Below are 19735 nucleotides of genomic sequence, written 5' to 3' on the forward strand. Positions count from 1 at the left end.
CTACAGTGACACATCCACACCATCAAATAAGATACTCCCTGCATTCAGTCATCAAGCATGTACCCTGCTAATTCACAAAAAAAAAAAAAAAAAATGGTGGCTAACATTTCTGAGAATCCTTTGGCTAACTGATGGAGACGGACAACAACAAAAAATTACAAAAATATAAAATAAAGATTATTTAGTCGAACACGTGGAATCTAATGCCGGGGAGAGTAACTCTTACCTCCTTACCATCACAATAACAGAGCATTAAAAAACAAATGGGTTGTGCAACAGTTTCATTTCAAAAAGGTCACAAGTACTCTGACAGTTCCTTCTCCACACAATTCAATCTTGAAAACAACCTATGGCATATAAAAAGTGTAATTTTTTTCAGATCATATTATTCATATACTTAAATAGAGTCAACCCACCGTCTTTGCACACTGCTACAGTTAAATACAAATCACACAAAAGAAAACAAAACTAAAACATGTGGCACCAACACAATTTGGTGAATATGACAGAAAAAATTTCACAGCTGTGTTTATATACATCGTACAAAAAAAAATTTACAGCTCAATCTCGGCTCTCAATAAAATAAAAAAAAGAGAGGAAAAGGATCCACTTGCATACAATGTTATTAATCCTGGTATTCGGTACAACATCAACAAAATCAATTAACATATCAAAATTACATACACTGGTATCCATTGTCATGTAATTTAGACAAGAATGTTATCCAGATTTGTTGTCTCATATAGGAGGAAAAAAATATATAATGTTCCACAACGGGGAACCTTATATGTTTATCTACATATTTAGCTATTGGCAACAGGCTTTGCAAACATTGAACAAGACATCCTATTCACAGAGACACAAAAACACACAAACACACACACACACACACAAACACTGAGACGCTACAAGATTAAATATCTGCTCTCTTGTTTATCATGCAAAATTTGAAAGCAACGGCTTTGTATCCTATCCAACTCGTCAAATACGAACATGAAATATTAAATCTACAGTCGATGTCTTACAATGAGCGATATGAGCATTGATTTGAAAAAAGTATCTCCACTTTTGTAATGTGACACCTTTCTTATTAGACTCGCATAGTTTGACATGAAACTTATTTAAAGTACATGTGCATCCAATGTTTACATATATCATCTGTTTCATCATATACAAATATTTTACTCGATTACTTTTTTGGGGAAAAAAAAACTGCCTTGAGTTACATCTTCAACCTTATCCATTTCCCGTATGTTTATCGCTGTCACAACACTGTTATTCCTTTAGCCTTTTGCTGATCATGTTCACATGTTTTACATGCACACTGACCCCTGATTACCAACAGTTTGAAAGCGCTGGCAGCCTTTAAAGTGATCGGTGCAGAACTTCCCACCCCCCTTGTCTATTGTTTGTGCCACAGATATGGGTAGAGTCAATACTCGTAAAGCAGTTACAGTTACTTGTACCTCTAAAAATAAGTATGTGATATACAGATATATATGTGTGCGTGTCTGGGAGTGTGGTGATGAATAACTGCGCTCTTAAATATAAAACTGACAATACAAACTCCTTGCATTCTGTCTACATACGCACACTACCGTATATGCCATATATTTAGTGAGTCTAATTTTTTTTCTGCAAATTAGGATGTCCCGACAATTTTGTGAGTGGTTAAATTTGCGATTGTCCAGTACAGCAATGAATGCAGAAATGTATGTGTGCACATTGCATTCACGTCGTGATCAGAGTTAATTTTTTGCGCGTTTTTAAATTCGCAAATGGCACACGACCCAGGGAAATTCGCGAAAATAAAAACCCTGCGAAATATATGAGGTGTATACAGTATCTTGTTATGAGATGGCTATAGGGTTGAATCTGATTTCATATTATGTCAGAGATCTCAACAGATAGAAGATTAGATGCTGTGGAGGGAGAAAATAATGCATTTTCATGAAGCCAACAAGGGGGGGGGGAATAAATAAAAACGAGATCTAGAAGGGAGATTTATTACTGCTTCATGATGCTAGGTTAGTTTATCCAATCATTGGTTCAGAGATCAGTGGGTGATTACTTCACAAACTGGCCACCAGTATAGGATCTGAACACCATTGGGAATTCCCTTATCTAAAATCTACGGACGTTTATATGTTCAGTATTAAACGACACACTATTTCGTGACTTGCTGATCTCTGGTTCAGTGTCAGCTTGCAATATTATTACCACCCGTCACACCACAGGGAAGTGGAGCTAGTTTCTCTGAGCACTTACAGCTTCAAATACTTGATACACTCTTTCATACAGATAATGAAAATGTGAAAAGAAGTACATCAAGTTTAACAGCATCTCTTTTTCTCCTTCCAAATTCACGCCCTCAATTCAACAGCCTTTATTCACAAAGAGAGTGTCCCCCTGACTTCTCTCCTTTTGGTCAAGAGAGGGGGTATATCCTGTCAAGGAACTCCTGGGGATAGGAAGGTGATGTCACAACAAAAATCACCGCACTGCACCCATGGTCAGAAGCTGTAGAGTCAATTGCTATTCCCCAGAATTCAAGACATTGAGGCGTGGGACCATTTACAGCCTTTGCTCTAATGCACCACTGAAATACAGCCTCCCGTGACTTTTTTAAAATCAATTGGTGTGGAGCTGTTTGAAGAAGTATTATTTAATTAAGTGCTGGCTAATAACATTCATACTCATGCTCTAAGTGATATTTGAATGTCCATCTCTTTCTACTCTTCATTACGTCTTCTTCAGCTTTCATTTCACCGTCACTGCATCACTTTCCATCTCTCTCATTAACTGGTAACAAAAATATGTGCTCATATTTCAAGCAATGCGCACAGGGCTTCCCTATCTTTCCCCGTTTTTTATTCTCCAGGGCCTCTGAAGCCTTGCCTAATGCATATCCACAGAAAACTCTGTTGGTTCTTTCCATCCAACTGTTCCATCCAAGTCGTTCCATCCTTCTTCAACAGTCTTTCCACTGCCGCGAATGGCATCACGAGGCGCTCCAACTTGCGAGAGAAAAGCGGCCACATCTTGGCCCCACCCTAGGGCTGGCCAGGACCTCACTGTGTCTCTTTGTTATTACCCCCCTCAGTCTCATCCATGGGGGTGGGGTCCTCGGGCGTTGTCTGCTGGGGGTGGGGTGCTGTGCTGCCTCCGCCCCCGCCCCCGCCCCCGCTTCCACCCTGCTGGGGGCTGTGCAGGGTGTTGTTGATGGTGTTTGGGTGCTTGTGTAGGCTGCCTCCTGGCCCCGAGTGTTGGGGGAGTCCATGCATTGGCTGTTGGTTATTCGGCACTTGGGGCTGCATGTGACTATTCTGAAGAATAGAAGGATTAAAATCATAATCAATGATTGGCATGAAGCATATGGTACACATACAAACAACATTTGAAATAAAATCTTCCTAACTCTGCTGTGGTCAATAGCAATGATATAATGATAATATGAATATAATAAAGAAAATTCAACCTATTTTCGTTTTCTAGCATTATGAGAGATTGATTGACGTACCTCTTCAAGAAAGCAGGGGGAATATTATTAACTTAACACCTGACAGTAACAAGTTGCAGGAACATGTCCTTTTCATAAAAAAGGGGTATGCTTTGTGCAATTTTTTTTTTTTATTGTTGTTCTGCAGTGATGTTCAAAACTTTTAGTCTTCTTCTCATCCAGCAATGGCAACACAGAACTTTAAAAATTAATAACTTTTTAACAGATTGTCCCAATTTCCTCAAACTCTACTGATGTGTTCTACTCACATTGTTGCCTTCACTCAATCCACGAGAATATTTGGGGAAATTTTCCCTTCAGCATCCTATCTATATCAGATTTTGTAATCATATAGTTGACTACAGTTACAGGAAAGAGCACCAATTTCTAAACAGATATTTGCTGCCAAAGAGCAAAATTGAATCTCAATCACCACTAACAACACAGAAGATGTTGGTGAGATTTACAGGCATACAGCAAAAGTCCACAACTAGAACATAATGACCCTTCACGCAGGAAAAAGATGGGAATAAAACACACGGAAAGGAATCCTCCATGACTCACTTGTGCGGTGATATTTTGTGGTGGCTGTTGCTGCGTTTGTTGTGGCTGCCCCTGCTGCTGCTGCTGTGGTCCTTGCTGCTGCGGCTGCTGCTGTGGCGGTGGCTGAGTCTGCGGTGGCTGGTTGTTGGGTGGGGCCTGCAGATGGGGTAAAGGTTGGGAGTAATGGGCCGGCATCGTTGCCTCGTCTTGGGGGTCAGAACCCTCGTGCTCATCCATCATTTCTGGTTCATCCGGCTCCTGATAAATGAAAGAAATAAGTATGTATGTGTTACATACCAGGTAACTCACTTATTGCTATATAGATCAATGTTTGGTCAAGTAAAATGTATTTCCATGTCCTAAATTTAGTTGGCTGTCTAAACACAAATAGTAGAGGAAGTAAATTTTCATGGACAAATATAATTTTCAATAATTTTTCATGTCTCTAACAATATTTACATTTCCATAAACGGACTTTGCACTCATTTGTTGTTGTTTTTTTTTTAAATCAAGCATAACATAATCTCATTTGTCCTTTACAGTACTATATCAGATCTGCTGTCATGATTTAAATTTTTTTTTTTTGTCAAGACCCCATGAGTAACTACTGTAAAACCACACATTTTTGCAAGCATGAAACTTTCATGAATTTTGCAAGGAGCCAAGATTCACAAAGTAAAATGCATACAAAAGTTTTTGTCAAAACAATGCATTAAATGCTAGTGCCAATTTGCAAAAGTTTTAGGTTCTACAACTATTAAGACATCATTAATTTATCCACCACAGAATCTATATGTATACAAGGACAATCAATATGCAGCATTTTTTATTCTCTGTATTTTTCAAATGAGAAAACATTTTTAACCCAGAGAAGACGAGTCCCGAGTATACTCGGGCAAGTGTCTATGGGAAATGCGTGTTGTAGCAAATAAGTCTCGTCCTCAACGGGTTATCAGAGAAATAGCTTTGATATCACATTGACCATAACTGACCTCTTCTGGACATAGCTGGCATGCTTTCTCCAGTGTGATGCGAGCGCTGTGTGACCGCTCCAGGAAGTAGCCGTTGGAGATTTCGTTGCTCTGGGCCGGCGGCGACCAGCTGTTGTAGGTGTACTGAGTATTGCCTGAATACGGTCTCTGCGAAGAGCAGAAAACATAAGAAGGCAGCAGTGAGAATTGGAACGGCAAAGATGATACCAGCATCTCAGCTCATTTTCTAATAAATTTCTTCTTTTGTACAGCATGATGTGATACGATGAGTTATAACATTACGTAACTGTTATTAGGAGACTAAAGGTGAACCACTAGGGATTGACGTTATTCATCTGTTTAGCAGGAAGTGTATGAAACATATTGTTTCACCAGGTTTCACTTTACTCTTTCAGAGATGTGCACTGGTTGTTACTAAGTACAACAGTTAACTCGAGCCACACATGGGACATTCATTTTATAACCAATGTGAGGGACTAAGGGTTTTGTCTGATAGTGTCTTGTCTCTGTCACAACAAGGGGTAGTATGATGACAAACAACACTGGCTCAGCTGGTCTGACTTGGCCTGGAACTTTAGACATCTTGACCCTAATGCATACACACACAACCAACTGAGCTTGCTCATTGCCTTCTGTAACTGGTATGAAGGCCCCATCACTCTGATTTTGGTCCAGGCCATAAAACGTGTTTCACGGCCCGGACCTTATCAAATCACTCCCTGAGCGATGGCATAACAGTTGTTCCGGTTACCGTGCTCAGCCACAATATGGTACATGTTTGGTGTGAACAGTCCCACTGGAAAAGTACACGACTGATTCATTTCCACCGTTTTGTGCACCATTGTACCAGAAGTTGGCATGTTCTGTGGCCCAGGCTGTATTTGGTTTGCTGGTGCCTACAGAGACTTTCTCTAAATGACCACTATCAATACAAATACTTGAGGATGGAGTATCAGATTTTGACTCACTCTGTCCAGCTCATCCCCGAGCCACTCCACGGCCCAGTTCCACTTTCGCTTCAGGTCCCCGTGGCTCTGCAGCAGACGGTGGGCCGCCTCACAGTTGCTGAAGAGTGCCACCATGCACTTGATACACTGGTACGCCCTCTTCTGATAGTGAGTCTTAGACCTCTGGATGGTATCAAAGAGGCCATCGCGGTCATCCGGGATACCTGGGGAGTAAAAAATGGTGACCAACAGGACAGGTGGTAGGTTAGTTTGGAAACTGCGAAACAAAGAGTTGTGTAAAGTGACTAATGCAGGAAGGAGAGTTCATCAGCTAGGTGAGTTAACAGCACTGGTGACAAAACATTTGCTCCTGCGACAATTGTTGCGGTCTTATTTTCTCCAAGGACTAAGGATTAGGATTAGGGTTATAGGTAGAATTTATGTTTGGCTTTAATAGCTTGCAGGTATTTCAAGGGAGCAATTGTCGCAGGAGTAAATGTCATGGAACCCAGAGCACTATATCAGAATGCCATACTTTCACCTTGGAAAGACACCCTATGCCATGAAAGCCATATCTCCCACATAATGAATGATGTAAATTCAGCAATGTTCTTCAAAAAAATCTTTTAACTGCCACATGTGCTTGTAAGCACAAACAGGATGTGAAATGGGTTAATAAATAGTTTGTGTGAAATACAAGGAAAACAAGACTCTCGGTGGATCTAAGAGAGTGCACTGACCTTTAAGGGCATTCAGGATGCGGTGGTTCTGCCAGGAGTCCTGGAGGAGTAGTATCTGGAGGAGGAGGTCCATGTAGGGGCGCAACTCGTAGGTGTAGGAGTAAGCCACCTGCCACAAGAGCTCTCCTAGGACCACGATGGTGAACTGGGGGTTCTCCCAACTGCAGAACTATGGAGGGATGGAGAGGGGTAGAGAGAGGTTAGAAGGGGTTAAGATGGGCAAAGAGGGGTGGAAAAGAATGGAGAGGGGTGAAGAGGGGTAGAAAGAAGTGGGAGGGGATTGAAAGGTGTGGAGAGGGTTAGAAATTGGTGGAGGGGTAGAATTGGTTGAAAGGGAGAGGGGACGAAATGGGTAAAGAGGGGTAAAGAGGGGTAGTGAGGTACAGAGGTACATGTAAGGGCAAAGAGTAAAGAGTAAAGAGGGGTAGAAATTGGAGGAGGGGGTAGACAGGGGTGGAGGAGGAGAAGAAATGGTTGGAGAGAAAGAGGGGTGGAAAGGGGTAAAGAGTGGTAGAGAGGGGATAGAGAGGGGTAGAGAGATGAGGAGACAATTAGAAAGGGGTAGATAGGGGTAGAAATGGGTGGAGGAGGAGAAATAATTGGAGAGGGAGAGGGGGAGAGAGGGGAAGAAAGGGGTGGATGAGTAGAAATGGTTGGAGAGGGGTAGAAAGGGGTAAAGAGGGGTAGAGAGGGCAGGGGAGGGGTGGAGACGGGTGGAGTGGGATGGAGAGGGGTGTACAGGGGTAAAGAGGGACTAAATATCAATGCATGAGCATTCCTACTCCATGATCTTTAACATTATTTGGTGCTCAGCTACAACTATTGTACATCAACCAATGACTACATGAATGATGTGAGACTGGCCTTGTAGCGTTGAAGTTAAATTCAGAACCAAATGCAAATTAAAATGCAAGTCCTGCAAGCTGAACTCCTCATCTATTTGTCTAAAGCCAAGTTTTACATGCAAGTTTGTTAGCACTTGATTCAATTTTAATTCAATGCACATGTTTCACACATGAAATTAAAACCACTACCACAAGAGAATTCTGTCATTCATTATTTTTTTCTCGAAAGATAGAGAAGTGTTAAAACAGAATTTGTGTAAAATTCACTCATCTGGCCTTCTACTGATGATAGAAGTAGTTACCTTGAGGAGTTTGGGAGTCTCCTCCGAGTTATTGCAGTCCTCTATGAGCTTCTTGATGTAAGCCCCCCTGGAGAAGAGCAGGTCAGCAACCTGAGGTTGGATTGGCATGATGGGCTTGGGGCATGTGTGGTCGCCATGGAGATTGGGTAGCGGATTGGTTCCCTGTGTGAACGAGACAGCCAATAACAGGATCGACAACATAAAGCACAGTATCACAATGCAATGTCTACAGCATCTATCGGACTTGCATCTTGGGAGTGTTAGAGGTAACCAGATATATCTTACAGCCACATCTTCCTCACTGACCCACCATCACTCCACTGGATGTAATGAGATTCAACCCTTTCATTTCTCTTCCTTTCTTTTTTTTTTTTAGCAGGATATGACAGTTTATCTATAGTTGTTTTTTCTTTGTCACAAATTTTGCCTCCACAGTCCTCATCCACAGAAATTCTTCAGAAATTTGATGAAAGTTAAATCATAAAATGCATCAGTACACATATTTTATCCTATTAGCATTAAGTGTTAAAATGGAACATATGAAGAGAGAGAGTGATAATATCTTTGAGTTTGCTCACCAAATATGAAGTCACTTACTCACAAATAGATATATACCAACCCCCCCCCCTTCCCACACGCGCACAGTCATAATACATGTAATATTGACTAAAAATGTTTTATTCCATAACTTGGATATTAAGTTATGTTGTAATGTACTTCTACAAAATTATCAAACTTTTTGTGCAATGGTGAGTCCGTGCAACATACATGGTTTTGGCTAAAAAGTTTGCATCAGCACTTAGCAAACGATATGTATCAGAAATGTGAATGTGTATGTTTGTTTGTGTGGATGTATTTGTATCTAATTAATTTCAGTTCACTTTAAACTGTCTCATCAGAAGATATGTCAGGAGCGCATCAGGCTAAGTGAAACTGACCGCCATCGATGACTTGGTCTTGGAGCTGACGTCACAACACCTGATGAGCAGTGAGACCACAGAGTACAGCTTGCTCAGCTCTGCGTATTGGTACTTGATCGGTGGTCCAGGCCCCTCGTCTAGCGCCACCAACATGAACGTTGCAGGAACGTTCAGCTTCAGCAGCTGTGTCCGCTGTGGGGCAGAAGAGAAAAGCAAAAGATTGGTGTCAGGAGGCGATATCATGAGAGTGAGTGAAGTATCGATAAAAGAGCAAAAACGCAACAACGGACATCAAATTGGCATCTCACAAATCTTGCCCACTGCTGCTACAAAACCAGCCAACAGTCAGATAAGCGTAATTGTGCAGCAAATGTAACACTCTGCTACGTTTGCAAATTGCAGAAGTATATTGGATGGCAGTCTGATGAATTCTACTTGTGTTGGTCAACTATCTAGTCAGTGTCAGACATGTCGGGCGATGATCCGATGGGGTAAGATCATCCAATAATGATCTTGCGCGAAACTGACCTGCTAGTAGACTAACACAAGTCGGATTCATCAGACTGCGATCCAACACACTTCAGTGGGTGGCCGGAAGCAACAAACTTTGCTTCCGACGAGTGACCAATGAGAAAAATCTCTGTGGAATGGGGGTATAAGATGCTCTGTCCCGACAACATGTGTACCCACCTCTGTCACACCAAGGTTTGCATACATCTGAAACAGCTGGAAGTACTGTGTGAGATGGCGACCGTGCTCTGACACTTCCTTCTTCAGGAGGTCCAACACCGCCCTCAGGAGGTGGTCGCTGAGACTCGCTGAACTCTCTGGCGATGATGTCCCTGCAATCAAAGCACATTGATAAAATGACAGTTGCATTCACATGCTGAATATGTGCAAGCGCAGTGACAGGTCTAGGGCAATTACCCTGGACCTTTCCCATGACCCCAACCCTAATCCTAATCCTGAACCTAATCGTAACCCAGACCCAAACTCTTACCCTAAACCTAACCCTAATCCTAATCTTTACTCTAACCTTATCACTAACCAGTATTTAGCGGGGGGGGGGGGGGGGGGGGGGGGGGGGGGGTAATTGAACTGATAGGACTGTGACAACTAATTTCACAATGTCATCGTCCTCACCTTCACATACCACTCATGATTCATCAGAGGTATTCTTAGGTGTATACATCTCGGTAACTTTGATGACTATCTGACAATTTCCTCTGGCTCAAATACACATGTATTTAATGGGTATGCAAAGCAGTTTCACTTCTCACATTTTGAACTAAACAAGTAAAGGCATCTCTCTCAGAGTAATACTATAACCGAAAGGCTTGATTGTCTATTGTTTGCAAGAGATACTAAGGACTGTGTTTGTAAAGCTCTTACCTTGTATTAAGGGTTGGAATGGACCATCTTGCTGAGAAAAGTGTGCTAGGATTACAATCACCTTGGCAAATGCGTTCCTCACCTGCAATGTGAGAAATTAAAAAAAGGAACAATGCAGACTAGTAACAAACGGTTGGGAGACTGAACACACTTGAGTGAGAATCCACTAAGTGTTCAAGTCGACTTTTTATCAAAGAAAAATGAAAGAAACAGAACAGGGAAACTTTTGCCGAGATCAGCATGAAGCAAAGAAAATTTTGGAAATTTAGTTAAACATGTTAAACGATCACAACACAAAGAAGAGAAAGTGATCCTTACTTTGTAAGTCTATTACTGGACGGTACACAAATTCTCACCAAATTTCCTTTGAAAGATTAATTTCATGAGAGTTAAGTCACATCCTTTCAGCAAATCACTGAAAACTTGATGATTTGACAAGGTTAGCATTTTAGAAGCCATGCAGTTGATATGATTTATCATTTTCTCTATCAATGAACACACATCCAAAGATACTGTTAACTTCCATTACAACATATACAGTATACGCCATATATTTAGTGAGTCTAAATTTTTGCAAATTGGAACTTTTCGACGATTTCGCGAGTGGTTAAATTCGCGATCATGGAGTCCTGTACTGAATGGAGAAATGTATACGCGCACATCACATTCATAGCTTGATCAGGGTCAATATTTTCGTGGGTCTTTAATTTCGCGAATAGCACCTGTCTCGCGAAATTCCTGAAAATAAAAACCTCACGAAATATTCGGCGTATACAGTACTGGTCACTTTCATGTTGCATGGACATTTTGTGAAAGCTCTTGTTGAGGTTGTCAGTATTCTTTATGTACAAAGGGACTACATAATTACAGAATGTAACAACCACAAACCGACCCTGCAAAGGGATGGGGGGGGGGGGGGGGGGAGGAGGTGGGGGCGTAGGCATGAAGAGTGATGTTTACATACCTCAGAGCTTGGACATTCCAGAAGGTACTCTGAAAATCTGGCCGGTTCTGAGAAGAGCGTGTTCTGTGCAAACCACCGCCGCACTATCTTACTGACTCTCAGGAGTATGTAGAGGGCGTCGTACCAATCGTTGGCTGGACCGCTGGGTCGGTGAGAAAACCAAAGATGGATATTCCATTAGAGCACACTGTCACTTTCCTGACAAAACAGACATTTTTACTTTGCTTGGAATCTTGTGCTAAGTGCCCATAGTGCATACACAAACAATGCTAGATTTTGATATTACATACAGCATTTAGCACATTGGTAAGGATGTACTTCTATACTTAAATATTAAATGGATCACTTAGTAATGTTTACGGATAGTGCATTTTTACTGCCACAGTTGATAAAGATGAATGAATCTTATCCATCAATAAGTTTAAATCTATTAGTATACAAAAAATTTACAGGTTTGAGTGGATCGGTAAGAATAGTGTACACAAAAGTTTACAATTCTTGCCCCCCCCAAAAAAAAATAATAATAATAATAAAAATAAAAAATCTTGTGAATCATGCCTCCAGTAATTACTGGATGCAAGATTACAGAAAATGACATGACTGGAATCTAATTATGCAAGCTGTCAGCGAGAACTGATTGCATGGCAATTAACCAACCAGAGTGCAAGAATTCCCTAACATATTTTATAATATGCATGACAGGACAAGATAGATCTTCAGAGAATTACTTGGAAACTCTTTAATTTAGGGGGGCACAAAAATTGCAGCAGCATGACGACATGATCGCTATCTCCTACATCTGTCTTTGTCAAAGTTTGTTGGATATCATATAATCAATGTATACTGCAGCATTTATAACAATCATCATTCAGCCCTTTTCCTAGTAGAAGCTAATCACATGTGCAGTCCCACATGGATGTTTTCACGTAAGGTCAATAAGTCTCAAGCTACCGTAGTGTCTTCTTGGTGTGTAGGCCCACGGTGAAGAGGAACCGTGAAGCCAGCTGGACGCTCAGCATCGCTAGCTCCTCTGCTTCGGGAGCCTGAAATCAAAGCGTACAGGTTAGGGTCAAAGGTCAAAGGTTCATTCACAACAAGCGATAGTGTCTCCCTAGCTTCTGTGTGTATTACTTGCTGCCATTTCTAAGCATATCAAATATTTCTAATATTCACTGCCACATAAGAAGAGGCAAATGTTGGCAACTGTAGGTTTTGATGTTGAAAGGTGATATTCAGATGCATAAAATTGCAATCTTTGCACACACAAAACACAAACAAAACAAAAACAAAATTTCACCACATTTATCAAGACGTTTCTAATTTGTTCTTGAAAGTCAAAAGAAAAATTAGGAAAATTATAATGGACTTCTGCTGTCGCCGAATTAGTCTTTTTCCTCACCATTTGTGCTTCCTGTGACTGTGGAGGGTTGAAGAGACCAGCATTGCACGTGACCAGCTTCCTGATAAACTGGAAGTACTCGGGGCTGTACTGCATGCGGCTGTGCATGAATTGGATGTTTTGCCGCCGCACACTGCGCTGGATGGCCGGGGGCATCTTCAGTAGCATCTTGGGTGCTGTGAAAATTGGACACAACATCATTTTCAATGCGTGGGACCGAGTTGGGATAAACTTGACAGCATATTTTTATTCATGAAATTCAGGTTCAGATGAAAGAAGTAATGAGGCACAATCTCGCCATCTTTTTTAAACTCATGTAGAAGAAAAAAGAAGTAAGATATCTTGACGAAAAGAAACCTGCAATAAAGAAATGAAACATCCCTGAAATAAATACTGTAAAAGTGGAAATTTTCGCGGTGTTGAAATTTCCGCGCATTTCGCGCAACCAGAAGCTGGCGCGAAAATAAAAGCACGCGAATATTTTTGCGTGCCATATGGTCTAGTAGCTGATGTCTTGATTCCGCAGAATTAAAAACACGCGAAACTCTTCTTACCTGGCCAAGTGCGAAAAATTAGTCGCGCCAAAAAATATCCACTTTTACAGTACATGAATTTTAAAGACTTGAATTGTAGCAAGTAAATTCTAACTCTGCCTACAGGTCCAAAGCTTTGGTTTTGCACAACTGATTTTAATCCAGTATCATCTCCACTTATACACTTATACACTAATCTGACAATGATTAGATTACCAAACTGAAATATGATCCTACATAAATCAAAATTCTCTCCACAAAAATACCACATGCTTGGAAGAACATATCTCCCCTTGATCTCCATGTTGAACATTATCATAAAAAAAAACTCAACAAAAATACAACATTGGCACAAGACTTTCAAAACATTTTCCTGTACTGTAAAAGAAGAATTTCTTGCACAAGTAATTTTTCATACTCGGCCAGGTAAGATGAATTGCACCCACTCTAAAGTCTGCAGAATCAAAACATAAAATAGCATTACATATAAGAAGCCCACACCCCCCCCCCCCCCCCCCCCCCCCAAAAAAAAAAAAAAATAGAGCTTTTATTTTCACACTAGCTTCTTGTAGCATAAAATGCAAGAAAATTTCCACTTCTACAGCATACTGGATGTGATATGCACTTATCAGTGTACATCTGCGGCAACAAGGACTACATTGTACTGGACTGACTCCATGTGCCCAATACCTGCCTAAAAATGTATGGGGATAGAGCCTTCTCTTCTGTTGTGCCACATCTGTGGAACTCTCTACCAGTCCCGCTTCAGAGTTGCAACAGCCTCAATCAAGTCTGAACTGAAGACTTATCTTTTCCAGCAAATTTGTGAGTGATGTGTGACACATTGTGAGAGCCAGGTGCCTTTGAATATTTCTACATATAAATAGCGCTATGTATAGATGCTGTTTCATCATCATCGTATGCTGACTTTGTCTCACCGATCGTGAGTCCCTCAAACTCCTTGTCCAGTTCCTTCTTGTTGTTGTCCATCCTCTCATAGAGTAAGATGTAGGCATTCCACCATCTCTTCTGTCTTCTGTATGACATTCTGGAGTGACAGGCCAAACAAACAAACAAACTTATGACACAAATACACAAAAACACAGATTTTTCCATTTATGTATTTGCATGCCATAAGTGTATGCTATATAAATTACTTACAACAAGTAAATAGGATAATAAGCATTCAAAATTTATGAACAACCTGACAGCTGACAGTGCTTCTGCAAATACCTTAAATGGTTAAACAGAATCAGAGCACACACTAATAGTCTCAGAAAACTAAGAATACCTGAAGTGACTTACTTTAAAGAGATGATATAGTTTTGGTTGAGATGGGGGTTCAGGTTTCGAACTTTTTTGTGAGATAATGAGAAATCTCTTATGTAATATGAAAGAGAAAACAATTCTAAGAGGAATTCAAAGTTTATTTGATGGCTGAGATATCAAAAACAAAGCAATCCTAGTAAAAGGTGGGACCCATGATCGCTTTGTTTTACTTTGTTTTGAATATCTCACCCATTTCAAAGCTGAATCTCAACAAATAAACTTTGAATTCCTCTTTGAATAGAATTGTATGCTATTTAATATTTCATATTAAAGCGGTTTCTAATAAACGCGCAAAAAGTTAAACCAAATCCCTATCTCTACCAAAGTGATATCATCCCTTTAAGGAAACATTACCACTGTTGGGCAGAGGGCTGTGTTACCACTAGAGCCTTGAAGGGAGGCTAAACTGTGACCCACCTTTTCAGCATGTGATCAAAGACCTCACCCATGAACTCTCCTCCAAAGCACTGGTTCTTCATCTCCTACAGGATTGGAGACATCAAACAATTAGAAGCAAGAATGAGTGTTGGTAAAGAGCACTGCAAGGTGTTTGTTGATAATCATCATAATATGATTACTATAATTTGATTACTATAATATATGACTACAGCATGTATCTTATACTGTAGTATCAACAAGATACTTTACCCCTACTGTGCCCTATCAGCCAATCAGCAAGTCTGCGGGTTTGCCTTCTTGACCAATCAATGGCCCTCGACCAACTATCAACAGACAGAATATAAAGTAGGCCTTTAATCCCATTGTATTGACTTGACCTGTTTTGGGGACTGTGATGTCTGAAATCCAATTCACATATATGTCAAGATGAATATGAATAGATATGATACAATAGATATGAATTACAACTAACATGGGGCATACATACATATACACGACATGACAGATATTACCTTTAGAGAATGGGCAATTGAGAGCTAACACAGCTCTGCACACATAGAATGTAAAGCCCAAAACTAGAGTTGTGCAAGTCAACTGATGCAAAAATGGAGCCATCTACTATAAAGATCAAGTAAAACTATTAGAATCTGCCCGTGTCTCTCACCTCATCATCTTCCATTCTGCACTCGGTGACCTCGCCGTCGTCAAATTTGTACCATTTCCCTTGCTGATTGCCATCCCCGCCGTTTCTGTGGGAAGGAGAGTGACACAATGACGGCTCAGTTTCTCACTACATGTGCTGGGGTCCGTTTCATAAAGTCATCACAAAAAAAAAAGTCTTTACATAAACCTCAGAATGGCTAAAATTGCTCATACATATGTAGCTATGAGAGATTTTCGAAGAGAAGTAAAATCCATTCCATGAAGTCTCTCATAAGTGTGTCTTATGAGCGAAAAGTCTCTAGTAAGACTTTCATGAAAAGGACACTTGGACTTCATTTTTTTAAATGTCAGATAGATGTCTCTTTTACTTCCTGCGAAGTTTCTTCATCACTTTCAACAAACCAATCATCATTGCTGCTTGTAGGCTTGAAGAGGCACTATTCATTTGTGAAGAATTGAACAAACAACTCTTTGATTTTCATTGAAATCGCTGATATCTAAAATGTCAGTAGTGAGAATTGGCACACTCTGTGGGGCATGTTAGCCAAAATCTCATTTTACCACACATCCTGCAAAACAGCTTGCCCAAAGTCTCAAGTCTCAAGTCTCTAAAACTGAGCTCAGCATTACAAACCAAGAGTTTGTACTCTAATCTAAAATCATCTTTGATATGACATATGATATGATGGAAAGGAAAGGTGTAAAGTCTGCATCATTAATGGCCTCACCTATGGAGGATATAGGAGTAGTAGTGTCCGCCGCTGGCCTGCCCGCTGTGCACCACCACACCCACCAACCGGTAGAGGGTGCTCCTGGAGCCCCCTTCCTCCTCCTCTTCACTGTTTTCTCTCTCATCATCTTGGATGATTTCACCTGCAAGTCAAGTCAAGTCAGGTCAAACATTGAGTGCATGGACTTTGCAATAATATCTCTTTCACAGATTGCCAGCATCGGTACTCAGAAATTTACACGATATGATATGCTGCACAGGACTGTGGTGCACATCAAAGAAAATAAAGTTGTGATCTATGTTGCATTGCATTGCATACACTCATGCATTCTTGTTGTGAGGCTGCTATGTTATCATCCTTGTTCATTGTGATTCGTTATAAGTTTTGAAAATACTCCTATTCCTCATCCCAATCACTACAGATTCTGAAACTCTGCACCCAGCGTAACAAATTTATAGTTTATCATATGTAAAAGTCTGAAAATCATCCGGAGGTCTCCTTTGACCTTATTCTAACTGGGGGGGGGGGGGGTCAAATTGACCCCCCCCTCGACGTTTCGCGCCACGATTTCGCAACGTGCAAAGATTTTGCCGCGTCGTTTCACGACTTTTTTCATTGAAGTCTCCCGCATATTTTGAGACCAAATTTGTGACGACCGGGTACACCGTTTTGAAGTTACGTAATGTTTTGCATATATGCATGTCAACCAAAAAACAGCTCAAATTCATGATATCGTGTGCAAATCCAATGCAAATTGTGTTTTTTGGTTAAATTTATATAAATTAGATTATTTCAACTTTTAACCATTGAAATTAATCAATTCTAGTGTAGATAAGCCTGAAAAAGTGCCTGCAACAAATTTTGGCAAAAAAACAATAGAAAACAAAAGGTCGAAAAAACAATAAAATACATAAGAAATTAACAAAACAATAACAAACAAAAGAAATTGATTTCGATTGTGCTATTTTTTTACACGAAAATTGTTTGATGTGTCTTGAGGAATTCTGACACAAAAATTTAGCAATCCTTCAGTCTTTTTAATGGAGTTATAGGTGAAAATATGATTTCATGCACAAATTTGCATAATTAATTTATTAAAAATAGAAAGGCAATATTTTTCTATTGTATGACCAGGTAATCTTGTAGTTGACATCCAGCTCTATCTTCAGGCAAAATTTCGCGGCGATCGCGCGATCGGCGGCTGAGATCTGAAGGGGGGGTCAAATTGACTCCCCCTCAGTAAAAACTTGGTCTCAAATAGCCCAGTTAGAATAGGGTTAAGGTACCTATGTAAATGCAACACTTACCTTCTATCTTTGCCAGGCCTTCCACAGTGTAAGGATCCATGTCAAACTCTTTGGGAAACTCAAAATAGTCATTGAACTTTATTGCACATTCCCTGCAAGACAAAAGGCAGAAAAATATACAAGATAAACAGAATTTCTTACAATTAATGTCCCGAGGAAGGAAAGAAATTATACATTACATACAGCTTGAATATGAATTTTTTTTTCAGATTTTGTAACATCCCCACATGAACATGAAAGTGCTACTACATTCATGGAACCCGAGATGGCATTAGCCAAAGCCGATGCATACCCTTGAATCAGTAGCAGTTGCATAGAAACGTCCCCTCTAAAGTGTGCAGAAGAAAGAATAATCATACTGTGTTTGCTTTTTCTCCCAAAACTAAATATTTAGTTAGAAATTTCCACCAATCAAAAAGAAAGAAAGAAAGAAAGACCGACCATCCTCACAACACATAGTACACATAGTATTAAAGGGTAACAGCACCAAAAACAAGGACAAAATGCATTATGATAAAACGAATAAGACATTATAACACTTGATATTAAATGCTGCACACTTAAAGGGGAAAACCACAATATGACATGCTTGACTGTACCTTCATCTCCAATGCACCGAAATACACTACACCGAAATACACTAAACATACTATCGCATTTCAATTTCAGTGTTACATTACACAATGAAATCATGAATACAGAGTATACGAATGAATCATCAAAGGTTTTCTTACCGTTCCCAGTCGTAGTCAAATCTCTTTAGCTGAATTGCAAGGACCTTAGGTAACCTCTTGATACACATTCGCTTCACCGTGTCCACCTGTATGCACACATAAATGGGATAGATGTTACAATCTCTCGATTCACATTCGTTTCACTGTTAACCTGAACATACAGACACATGTACATGCACATAAATGCACACAAAAGCAGATTTTACAATCTCTAGATACACTGGAAAACAAGGAATGTTTGTGTGCATTTCAATTTCGCGAATTTCACGAGAGACAAGATTCGCGAAATTAAAATGCACATGAAAGTTCTTGTCTAAACTATAGGCATTGAATGTTAGAGGCAATTCGCGAAAATTTCTTGCCGCGAGAAATATTGTGTTTTACTGTATATCATTCAGCCATAATCAGAAATTCTTCAATGATTATGAAGTTAGCATCAAATTTTCATTCATATCAAGTTGTTTCCTAAAATCTTACTTCCAGTTGATGTGCCTGCTGACAAAATGCCTTCCTATCACCTTTGAAGTGTATTGTGAATTTTCCATTAGAGACTGCTCTTCAAGAAGTAAAACAGTACACAACTTGAGTGGTGTTAACTTCTTTTTACACTATAGAATGGTAAAACCCTTGTGATTCAGATATTTCATTTCCTCTAAAAAAGTCACTGTGGGTCAACATAGTGAAAGTAGCCTCTGCAGATCTATTTCTCTGTAAAAAAAAAAAAAATCACATTTTTACAACAGTAACACAGGTATGCAGAGCTGCTATAACATGCTTTTGATACATATCGCTACTAGTAGCTTATTTCCCTTTTGGAGTAGTCCTCATATGGTGAAGATCTGAGCACTCACTTCTCCCGAACACTTGGACAGAGTGTGTACACATCTCTATGACATCTAACATAATGAATGTGCTACCTTTTTGTTGCACTTTTCACACCGATAGGCGTTGTCCCCCTCTAGGAGATCTCCCTTGACGAATTGCTCCAGTGAATCTAGGAGATTTTGGTTGTTGCGGATGTCCACATTCAGAGTCGTGAACATTGATTCCCTTGAGTATCTGCAAGAAATTCAAGAAATTCAATCTCTCACTCATGACATCTTGAATATCAGATATTAGGTCAATCACTGAATCACATCCAGACTGTTGGTTTCTCATAATGCAGGACTGGACTATCAAAGAAATCAATTCCAGGAAATCAATAGGGGATAAATGTCAAAATTATCATATAATCAAACAAACTATTCTATTTCAAGTACTCATTTTGAATTTTGATAGCTACTCATCAAGAAACACATGTAGGCTTTTATTTCAGCATTAAGTCACGAGTAAGCTGATGCTGTATTGATACACTGTACAAGTAACAAAAAGAATATAATTACCTTTACATTGACATTAAATCTAAGACAGATGTGTTCAAGCCTTAAACAAGAACACACATAATCTGTTGTGTGTGGGACTAGGAAACAGGATCAGGGCCCAGTTTCACTAACATA

At 40.0% G+C, this 19735-nt stretch overlaps 1 protein-coding gene across 1 annotated transcript in view; it reads right to left on the reverse strand.

The window, feature by feature from the left end:
- Positions 1-1971: 1971 nt before the first annotated feature.
- The window catches only part of LOC139730769 (ubiquitin carboxyl-terminal hydrolase 9X-like), an 83323-nt gene continuing 65559 nt past the window's right edge, over positions 1972-19735 (reverse strand). The window contains exons 44-62 of the mRNA XM_071641630.1: positions 19157-19298; positions 18240-18325; positions 17506-17597; positions 16196-16340; positions 15469-15553; positions 14823-14887; positions 14015-14124; positions 12544-12719; positions 12096-12187; positions 11145-11286; positions 10181-10262; positions 9479-9630; positions 8807-8980; positions 7869-8030; positions 6722-6890; positions 6003-6205; positions 5035-5181; positions 4064-4300; positions 1972-3326 (exon numbers count right to left, since the gene is read on the reverse strand). Of these exons, the coding sequence (XP_071497731.1) occupies positions 3072-3326; positions 4064-4300; positions 5035-5181; positions 6003-6205; positions 6722-6890; positions 7869-8030; positions 8807-8980; positions 9479-9630; positions 10181-10262; positions 11145-11286; positions 12096-12187; positions 12544-12719; positions 14015-14124; positions 14823-14887; positions 15469-15553; positions 16196-16340; positions 17506-17597; positions 18240-18325; positions 19157-19298 (2716 nt within the window). The 3' untranslated portion in view covers positions 1972-3071. The remainder of the gene's footprint in view (positions 3327-4063; positions 4301-5034; positions 5182-6002; positions 6206-6721; positions 6891-7868; positions 8031-8806; positions 8981-9478; positions 9631-10180; positions 10263-11144; positions 11287-12095; positions 12188-12543; positions 12720-14014; positions 14125-14822; positions 14888-15468; positions 15554-16195; positions 16341-17505; positions 17598-18239; positions 18326-19156; positions 19299-19735) is intronic.

This window comes from Diadema antillarum, unplaced genomic scaffold, assembly GCF_040938485.1.
Source record: "Diadema antillarum isolate AM-2024a unplaced genomic scaffold, OU_Dant_1.0 seq00000333_RagTag, whole genome shotgun sequence".
NCBI classification, from domain to species: Eukaryota; Metazoa; Echinodermata; class Echinoidea; order Diadematoida; family Diadematidae; genus Diadema; species Diadema antillarum.